The sequence below is a fragment of the Vipera ursinii genome (genome assembly GCF_947247035.1).
Source record: "Vipera ursinii genome assembly, chromosome: 6".
NCBI classification, from domain to species: Eukaryota; Metazoa; Chordata; class Lepidosauria; order Squamata; family Viperidae; genus Vipera; species Vipera ursinii.
Genome location: NC_139515.1, coordinates 82,686,933 through 82,697,246, shown reverse-complemented (window position 1 = coordinate 82,697,246; position 10,314 = coordinate 82,686,933). Strand labels below are relative to the sequence as shown.

Below are 10,314 nucleotides of genomic sequence, written 5' to 3'. Positions count from 1 at the left end.
ATATATATATATATATATATATATATATATATATATATATATAAATCTTGTTTCTATAAGCTCTTTTAGTGAGATTTTGGGGGCGGGATAGGGGCAGGGGAAGGAGAGAAGAGACCAACGAAATTAAAAAATAAAAAGAGCTGCAATCATTCAGAAGATCGACTCGCTTGGCCCTGGAAAAGGCGGAATCGTATCTTGTTTCTGAAAGACGTGGTCCTTAAACTATGAACAGAAATGTTAAGACGATGCATTAAGGTTCCATTCAGAAATTTAAAATGTCATCAACCTAAATCGTTTCACCCGTCTGCTAGATTATTCAATTTCAGACTACATGCTGAACAGGCACTATAGGAGGGGGTGTTTTTTTCAACCTAGGCAGCTCTACGGTGGGTGCACGTCAACTCCCAGAATTCCCCAGCCAGCCATGCTGGCTGAGGAATTCTGGGAGTTGACGTCCACTCACCTTAGAGCTGCCAAGACTGAGAAAACCTGCGCTAGAAAAATCCCTTCTGAATACTGCTAAATTATACAGGCGGTGGTCCTTGGTGGAGAAGACGTGTGTATGGCCACAAGAATTTCTGGACTGAGGTCCAAGCGGTCCCGGTGCCATCAGGAGCGGCTTCCACAGGCTGATGGAAGGAAAACCCCATGAAAAAAGTCAGCAGGATGGCAAAGAACACAACTGCAACGAGGGAGACGCAGAGGGCTCTGCTAATCCCGGAGAAGGAAGTCCTAAGAGAGGAGGCCCAAGAAAATACTCTCGTACATCTGCAGAAGAAGAAGAAGAAGAAAAAAAAAGACAAGGAAAAGTAGACATGGGGTCTTTTTCATCCAAGATCTACCTTCAGTGGCAATTCACACACTCCCAATACATGGACACAATGGACTACAAAAATCTAAATTTCTTTAGGGGGAAAAACAAACAGGTAAGCGGAAACAGTGGAGGGTGCCAACGGGGAGGACAATTAATCAGTGGAGCGGCTTGCCTTCAGAAGTTGCGGGCACTCCATCACTGGAGGCTTTCAAGAAGAGATTGGGTGGCCCCTTGTCTGCAACGGTTCAGGTAGGGGCCTTCAAACTGGGCCCTTTTATAACTTGTGGACTTCAACTCCCAGAATTCCTCAGCTAGGCACGCTGGCTGAGGAATTCTGGGAGTTGAAGTCCACAAGTCTTTAAAAGGGCCAAAGTTTGAAGACCCCCTGGTATAGGGTCTCCTGCTGGAGGAGAGGGCTGGACTAGAAGACCTCCAAGGTCCCTTTCAGCTCTATTCTGATTCTTCATTTATAATCCTTCGGCTTTACCAAAAAAAAGTGCTAATAGAACTGGGAACATATTTTTTTTGAAGTCCTACGCATGGATGCTCCCAGTCAGCTTTCCAGCACCCCGAGGCATGCTGATAAATTGCTGCTACTATGTCAGGTTCAACGATTTATAAATTCCAAATGTTTTCCCCCATTCCCCACAAAGCAATTTTTGCCTTTGTTTGCTTTCTTGCTATACTTACAGTGAGCGTAGCCCCCCTTTAGTTGTTTTGCTTTCCTTTTCGCTCAGCTTTCGTGCTTTGCTTCCCTGGATCTCTGGAGCTGCCGGTTCCTGAAGAGAAGCCCTGTAAAGGGTGATTTAGAAGAGGATGGATTAAAAATCCCCTGCTCATCCAGTATGCTTTTTGACATCCAGGGACCTCAACTCCCAGAATTCCCTAGCCAGGAATGCTTGAAGACGTATGGATTTTAACTTGCAGAATTCTCCAGCCAGGATGCCAGCTGTTGAATTCTGGGAGTTGACGTCTACAGGCCTTTAAAGTTGCCAAGGTTGAGAAACATTGTTCTTGACCAGGGGGTCTTTCAAACTTGGCCCTTTAATGACTTGTGGACGTCAACTCCCAGAATGCCTCAGCCAGCATGGTTGGCTCAGGAATTCTGGGAGTTGAAGTCCACAAGTTATTAAAGGGCCAGGTTTGAAGACCCCTGTTCTAGACTGACACCAGAGTCAACATTCACCTGCCTTATTCTTTAACCAAATAGAATAGAATAGAATAGAATAGAATAGAATAGAATAGAATAGAATAGAATAGAATAGAATAGAATAGAATCAGAAATGGATAGAATAGAATAGAATAGAATAGAATAGAATAGAATAGAATAGAATAGAATAGAACAGAACAGAACAGAACAGAACAGAATAGAATAGAATAGAATATAGTTGAAAGGGACTTTGGAGGTCTTCTAGTCCAACTCCTTTCTCAGGTACACCTGTACCATTTCAGACAAATGTCTGTCCAGTCTCTTCTTAAAAACCTCCAGTGTTGGAGCATTCATAACTTCTGGAGGCAAATTGTTCCACTGGTTACTTGTTCTGTCAGGTAATTTCTCCTTAGTTCTAGGTTGCTTCTCTCCTTGATTAGTTTCCATCCATTGCTTCTTATCCTGCTTCTTTCTATGCTTAGAGAAATTAGTGGCTTCTAGGGGAAAGCTTCTGTCTTTTGGGCACCAGGAGGAAAAATGAGACTTACTCTAATTCAGGTTGTTCTTCCTCCGATTCGGTCCAGGAAGTTGAGCTAATGAATCGCTGCAGCGATGGCCGTTTTTCTCCTGGTTTGGTTCCTTTGAGACTCCTAAAGGCAGGAGAATCAAATGGGCCTTCTTTAAAAAGAAGTTTCGATTGCTTTTTAAAATTAATTATTCCTCCCCCCCAAAAAAATAATTACAGGTAGTCCTCGACTTATAACAGTTCGTTGTTTAAATGGACTACGTAAGACGTGGGGCGTTTGGCTGGGGAAATTATTGTTTAAGTCTACGAATTGGTGTTGGAACCTCAGCGTGAGTTTTGCTTCGACATTACCACGCAGTGTATTCAATAAACAGTAAGATTTTGGAGCTGGAACGTGTGCGCTTGTGTGCGCACACATATACAAACACACAATGTCATACGTACCAACTCAAGCGCCTGTTGAATTTTTCGTTCCGGTTGTTCCCGTCCGTTTCATTCATCTGAGCCTTTGTAGAACAGGGAATGGGGAGAGGTCGTCATTTACATGCATCCAATACTTTTAAAGTAAGGAACGGTCAATTCTGGAAAACACCTACATACCAGTTGCAAAAAAGTGATTGCATTTCCATTACTGTTCCTAGGCAAGGGCGCAGTGCTAACTCTGCGTAGTGATGAAGGCTACATAAAACAAGAAATACTATTTGATCAGTTAGGTATTGCATATCCTGGCAGTGTCTTGTTGGTCTTCTGTGCTAAACCGGTGTTTCTCAACCTTGGCATCTTTTAGATGGGTGGGCTTCAACTCCCAGAATTGCAGGCACCAAGGACCGGCGGTGCTGGCTGGGGGATTCTGGGAGTTGCAGTCCACCCATCCCAAAATGGAGGAGGTTGAAAAAGTGTTCTAAACAGATTTAAGAAGTTGGCATGGAATTAATCACTGATCTCACAAACGGGTACTCATCACTGAACACGAAATACTATAAAAGCTGAAATCCTGGGCCCAGCACCACTTTCCATATCCAGCCTCTCTTATTATTATCAATAGTACAAATAAAAAGAGATAGAAGAACACATAGAGGGTCTTTTGTGCAAAGGAACTTCACTCATCTGGGCCATACAAAGCAGCGGATCCACATATCTGGGCCATACAAAGCAGCGATTGTGGCTTTTTGCGCTACCTAGATCCCATGCATGCACAGATGAAATTCACTTGCTTGTGCAGCCCAGATCCTAACAGGCCGAGGATTGGTACTGGTCCACAGCCCAGGGGTTGGGGACCCCCTGTTGTAAAGAATAGCATCTAAGCAAATATTCAAAGCAACATTGAAAGAGCATCGAAAGAGAAGAAGGTCCACAGATTTTAGCTAAGTAAAGGATTACATTTTCCATCCAGTTCCTCAGCAGCTATTTAATGAAATGTGATCTGCATTTTTCCATCAACAAAAGTGCCAGTAGCAACAGATGATCAAATGCAGATAAAATGTTACAAATATTTAACAGTTTTCCAAAGAAATATATGGTTCAGACTGCCATATATTCATTATTTCAATTTTTTAAGAAAATCCACTGGTTCGTACATATGTATTACATATGAGATTATCCTAACTGCTGCAGAAACTTGATTATTAGGGATATTTGTAATTTGACTGACAAGGGTCAATATTTGTAATTCAAGCTGTAATTTTGCTCATACTTAAGAATGATTTTGGAGAGAGAATTGTAGGCTAGGAATTGGTTGGCAAATAAACAAATAGCACAGATAAAAGGCTAAAGCAATGCACAGACACTTCCCTTGATATTTTTTTTTAATACTTACGACTAACTTGAGTTTCCTGCTTAACTAATATACAGTTTTTTCAAAGTCCTACAGGTCAAATTATTTAGCGCAACTTCCTTTCTTTCTCAAAAAACACCAATTTAGTTCTTAGTAAAGCCAGTGAAAGGGGATGTTTCTCAATTGCAAGATCCAATCTGGGTCGGTCTTCCAAGCTTTCCAACTCGTGCAGGAACCCAGCCTTAGGAAATTTCTCTCTAGCAGGGCGTATGCTTTGGGCTACTCTGTGTGCGGTATTTATATGGTGCCTGGTTGGGTGTGGCTTTTTAGTTGTTGATTGGGGTGTGTACCATTTTATATTTGTCAATTTACCTCAGTGAGCTAGGGAGAAAACAAGGTCAAAAAAAGTATCACGTTCCCAGCTGGGAATTTGGTTTTGTGATTCCTTGAAAATTGCAATATTTTTATTGCCCATCTCATGATCTACACCGGGGGTAGGCAACCTTGGCTCTTTTATGACTCGTGGACTTCAACTCCCAGAATTCCTGAGCCAGCATGGAAACCTCTCCCTTTCCCCTCAGCGTGGCTGGCTCAGGAATTCTGGGAGTTGAAGTCCATGAGTCATAGAAGGGCCAAGGTTGCCTACCCCTGCCATATGCTAATAATAATAATAATAACCAGCACCCTTGTTCTAGTTCAGGGGTAGGCAACCTTGGCTCTTTTATGACTCGTGGACTTCAACTCCCAGAATTCCTGAGCCAGCATGGCTCAGCATGGAAACCTCTCCCTTTCCCCTCAGCGTGGCTGGCTCAGGAATTCTGGGAGTTGAAGTCCATGAGTCATAGAAGAGCCAAGGTTGCCTACCCCTGCCATATGCTAATAATAACAATAATAACCAGCACCCTTGTTCTAGTTCAGGGGTAGGCAACCTTGGCTCTTTTATTTGTTTGTTTGTTTGTTTGTTTGTTTGTTTATTTATTTATTTATTTATTTAAATTCCATTTATATCCTGCCCTTCTCCGAAGACTCAGGGCGGCTTACAAGCTTAGCAGTAGCCTTCATTCTATGTATATGCCTGCTTATTAGGGCTTTCACACACACCCCAAGCGACATTATTACAAAGTCAGCTTAATTGCCCCCAACAATCGGGGTCCTCATTTTACCTACCTTGGAAGGATGGAAGGCTGAGTCAACCTTGAGCCTGGTGGGATGCGAACCTGCACTAATTGCAGGCAGCTGGTGTTACTTAAGGAGGCATTAGCCCACTGCGCCACCAAGGCTCGTGGACTTCAACTCCCAGAATTCCTGAGCCAGCATGGCTCAGCATGGCAACCTCTCCCTTTCCCCTCAGCGTGGCTGGCTCAGGAATTCTGGGAGTTGAAGTCCACGAGTCATAGAAGGGCCATGGTTGCCTACCCCTGATTAAACTATAGAGAGGCCACCAATTACAGAATTCTGTTCAACATGAAGAGGAGCAATTTGGGAAACAAAACTAAAAACAAAAACCAAAGAGAGTGAATTGAAAAGACCTGGCCACAAAATAGTGCAGGTTCAAGGCGTTATGCAAGAAAATGGTGCCGATGTTCAGGGACGTAATTGGAAATTTCAGGAGTCAGTTTATGCATTTCGCGAGGCTGCAAAAAAGGGGGTAAAAAGAAAAGAAGAAGAAACTGCAAGGATTGCTCGAAAGCATCGCAATCGGAAGGCAAGGGCCCACGCAGAAGAGTGTGCAGAAAAGCAAGACGCTTGTAACAAGGGTACCTTGAGGGAACCAGAGAGTTTTCTAATTGAAGAGTCGTCTGGAAGTGCAAGAGAAATGGAAGAAGGTAGGTTAATCAAGGAAGCAATGGCTTCAATAAAACTAGAAGAGGGATTTGCAGGACAGTGAATCTCTGTAGCTGAGTCTGGATCGAGGGGATGGAATTGGTTTGGAGAAGGTGCCCAGAGTGGGCTCCCCTCTTTGTTGCTGAGATCATGCCCATTTGTTTGCCTTTCCTTGGATGCCTCTCCCTGGCATGGCGAGTGAAGACCAACAGATTTGAAGATCAGCCACAAAGCCTCCCCGCCATGACACCTGCCTCAAGGCAGCATCCTCCAACACCAGTTGTCCCGGAGGTGCTTTTTCAAAAGGCAACTGGACTTTGCTTTTCCTTCAAGACGTTTCACTTCCCACCCGAGAAGCTTCTTCAGTTCTGACTGAACGGTGGAGGACAGGAGGGTTGATATTCCTGGCAGTCATCTGGTCGTTAACGCAGAGAAATCTCCCAAGCAGCTTCAATGATCCTCAGAGAGAGTACTAACGACCAGATGACCGCAAGGAATATAAATCCTCCTATCCTCCACCGTTCAGTCAGAACCAAAGAAGCTTCTGGGATGAGCAGTGAAACGTCTTCAAGGAAAGTCAAACTCCTGTTGCCTTTTGGGGGGGAAAAAGCACCTTTGGGACAACCCTGACCTGGTTCAGGGGTAGGCAACCTGGGCTCTTTTATGACTCATGGACTTCAACTCCCAGAATTCCTGAGCCAGCAGGTCTATCAAGAAGGTCCCCATGAACAGAGGAACCTGCCAGGTAAGGAAGAAGTAGGACCAAGATGTCAAGAGGAAGGTCAAGAGGATGGCTACAAACTGTGACTGAAACCTCACCCCTTTTTATAGACAATATGCCTTAAAAGGGGTGGGGTTTTGGTTGCATGCTTGTGGCTGTTTTGACCCTCCCCTGCAGGCAGGTCTGGAATTACAAATCAGAAAAATAAAACCTGTTATTAGGAAGCACTAAGACCCCTTTCCCTTTGCCCCAGTCGAAATCAACTACGTTGGGTTGATGGATGGGGCTGTGTTTCATAGAAAAGGCCGAGCATGATCACGTAATAAAGGGAATAGCTGAAGGAGACCCCATTGTCTGATTTGAGCCTAGGGCTAGGCCATGCACAACACGTTGCATGAATGCACTTTCACATGTAGTAGTCATCCTAAGGTAAAGGTAAAGGTTCCCCCACACATGCGTGCTAGTCGTTTCCGACTCTAGGGGCCAGTGCTCATCTCCGTTTCAAAGCCGAAGAGCCAGCGCTTGTCCGAGGACGTCTCCGTGGTCATGTGGCTGGCATGACTAGACACCAAAGGCGCATGGAACGCTGTTACCTTCCCACCGGAGTGGTCCCTATTTTTCTACTTGCATTTTTACGTGCTTTCGAACTGCTAGGTTGGCAGAAGCTGGGACGAGTAACAGGCGCTCACTCTGTTACGCGGCACTCGGGATTTGACCCGCCAAACTGCCGACCATTTGATCGACAAGCTCAGCGTCCTAACCCACTGAGCCACTGCGTCCCTGTAGTCATCCTACTCAGCATCTTATTATTTAGACCGGGAGTCTCCAAACTTGGCAACTTTACGACTTGTGGACTTCAACTCCCAGAATTCCCCAGCCAGAGTCCCGATTCAGACCACCAATCTTGGCGGGAAAGATAATGTAGCCATCATTTCAGTCCACGTCAACCTTGGCTGTTACCTCGGTCCCCCAGAGAGCTGAAAGACTTCTCATTCTGGAGTAATAGCTCCTTCAGCTCTTCCAGTTCTGCGTGCTCTCTTGCGTATGTACGCTTTAAATTTTCCACGTGCTGAATCATCACTTCTACTGCCTTACTGACCCGGCTTTCCTAAGGAAGAAAAGGTAGGGAAGGACAGAAGCCAACTGGAGACTTCACCGACTGTTTTGTTGGGCAAAGGGGAAAGAAAAGCGGGTATCAGCATGATCCTACACCAAGTGGCCCATCTTATTTTGGGTGAAAGAATTCAAAGGCTTGGTACCCAAGCCATCCCACGTGCTGTGTTGTTTTTCAAACTCTGCAAAGCCTGGGATTCCAGAGAAGGTTGAGAAGATGTAAAAGTCAAATTGGCTCAATTCTGGAGACTTAGGGATGACCTTAAGAGGACAGGAAAGAAAAAAAATTCAAGTATCTAAAAGTTGAAATAAACTCAACAAGTATTGGGGCTCCACCTTGACGCTAGTGGTGATTTATGATGGTCTACTGGATTCTCTAACCACAGTTGCCTTTGATGGTGGGGATGGTGGGCCAATGGTTGGGCTGACTGCCATGTAATTTTTAAGGAAAAGAGTATGGTGGTAAGGTATGTAGGAGGAGGGGTGTTGTGATTCAGGGTCAGCCTGTGGGTTCTGCAGTTGGGTTGGACGACTCAGAGGAGGAGGGGGGTGTTGAAGACCTTGCTGAGGGGGTTGAAGATCTTGCTGATGAGAGCCCTCAGCCAGGCCCCTCCCACTTGGTCACCACGGAGACCCAGATGTGTGAGCCTGACAGCGTGGATGAAGATGACCCACAGCTGGCCCTGTTCAAAGACGCCCGACGCAGGAGGCAGTCAATTAGGAGTAAACAGAGGAAGGCAATGGGGCTCCTCGGAAGGAGGCAGAGAGAAGCCACGCCCTGAACTCTATATAAGGGGATTGTGTGGGAGGGCTGGTTTGCTGAAGGCAACCGCTTGGATAGTTCCTGTTTCTTAAAGCTCCTGTTTCTTGGTTCGTGTCTTGTTTGTTTTTGTAGCAATAAATTTGGCAGGCGTAATTCCAGCCTCTTGCCTTCTTGTAAAAGGGGTTGTCCCTGCCTTTTCTGCAGGGTCGGTAGCAGGCTGGTACAGAACAAGGGGTTCTGTGCCAGCCACTTACTAGAACAGGGGTCTTCAAACTTGGGCCTTTTATGACTTGTGGACCAACTCTCAGAATTCCTCAGCCAGGCACACTGGATGGGGAATTCTGGGAGTTAAAGTCCACAGGTCATAAAAGGGCCAAGTTTGAAGACCCCTGTACTAAACAGTTCCTATTCTTCTCCTTATCACGGATGAATAAGAAGGATAAACTCCCTATTTTGCTCAAAGAACAGAGTGTGTGACTCAGTGAAAGACTGGCAAATTCCACATTGTATGTACCATCTTTTCTACAAATCAAGAATTACTGCTGGATCAGAAATGCTAAAAGCGATTCTCTAAAAGCTCGAGACACCTTGACTTGAATATTGTCTTGGAGGAACAGATATTACAATAAGCAGTTCATCCTTTTCAAACTTCAGAAAAATAAGATTTTGAGATGCCAGAAGGATTCTTCAGGCAAAATGTTATACAGAACTTTTCAGTTGCAGGGCGTTTGGGGTAAGATGAAAAGCTTCTTTACAGATTAAAAGATCAACTAAAATATTGTAAAGACACGGTGCTTCTATTCATCTCTAGAACTTCCCAATTACATTAGACCAAGTTCAGTATTTAAAATTCTTGAACAACAGCTTTACTATACCTCTGTAATGTCTAACAGTAATGCTTGGACTTTCCTAGTAAATCAGGATTAAAACTATTATCAACATAATGCAAAGGACAATCAGAGGAATATATGCCTTTACAGATTGCGTGAAGTAACAAAAGCCACAAAGTCTGCATCAGAAATGTCTTTGCAGATTTATTCAAACTTATAGAGATTCAACTTGCTCTTTTGAATCAATCTAGATGTTTTTTTTTCACTAGAAACTTAAGAATATTAAGTTTCTTATATCCTTATGTTTGTTTCCCCTTTTCCTTATCTTCTTGTTTCATTTTTCTTTCTGGCTTATTAACTTCTCTGCTACCTTGCTCCACAAGCTTTCAAAATCCCCACATCATTTACAAACAGCATTTGCTAAGATGGGATTTTTCCAGAACATTGTTTCTCAAGTTTGGCAACTTTAAGATGGGTGGGTTTCAACTCCCAGAATTCTACAGTCATCCATACTGACTGTGGAATTCTGGGAGTTGATGCTCACCCATCTTAAAATTGCTAAGGTTGAGAAACACTGTTCCAGAATTGACTTTCAAAGAACTTTTCATTTTACCCTATCAGTTCAGACCTCCAAAGATCTGGGAACATCCTGCCAACTCAACCAAGGGTAAGGAATATTCAGTCCTGTATAATTTTTTTCCTGCGTGATTCTTTGAAAGAATGGGACACCTATAAAATCCAGCCAGGTGGCAACGTCTAACCAACTCTGCTCTATGTTGATTAGCTAAGTGAGGCCTGA

The 10,314-nt window shown here is 44.1% G+C and overlaps 1 protein-coding gene across 1 annotated transcript in view; it reads right to left on the bottom strand.

The window, feature by feature from the left end:
* Nucleotides 1–13: 13 nt before the first annotated feature.
* The window catches only part of IRAG2 (inositol 1,4,5-triphosphate receptor associated 2), a gene marked incomplete at its 5' end in the record, with an annotated part of 67,395 nt that continues 57,094 nt past the window's right edge, over nt 14–10,314 (bottom strand). The window contains 7 exons of the mRNA XM_083366569.1: nt 14–768; nt 1,505–1,606; nt 2,513–2,614; nt 2,935–2,996; nt 3,091–3,168; nt 6,026–6,063; nt 7,770–7,917. Of these exons, the coding sequence (XP_083222695.1) occupies nt 525–768; nt 1,505–1,606; nt 2,513–2,614; nt 2,935–2,996; nt 3,091–3,168; nt 6,026–6,063; nt 7,770–7,917 (774 nt within the window). The 3' untranslated portion in view covers nt 14–524. The remainder of the gene's footprint in view (nt 769–1,504; nt 1,607–2,512; nt 2,615–2,934; nt 2,997–3,090; nt 3,169–6,025; nt 6,064–7,769; nt 7,918–10,314) is intronic.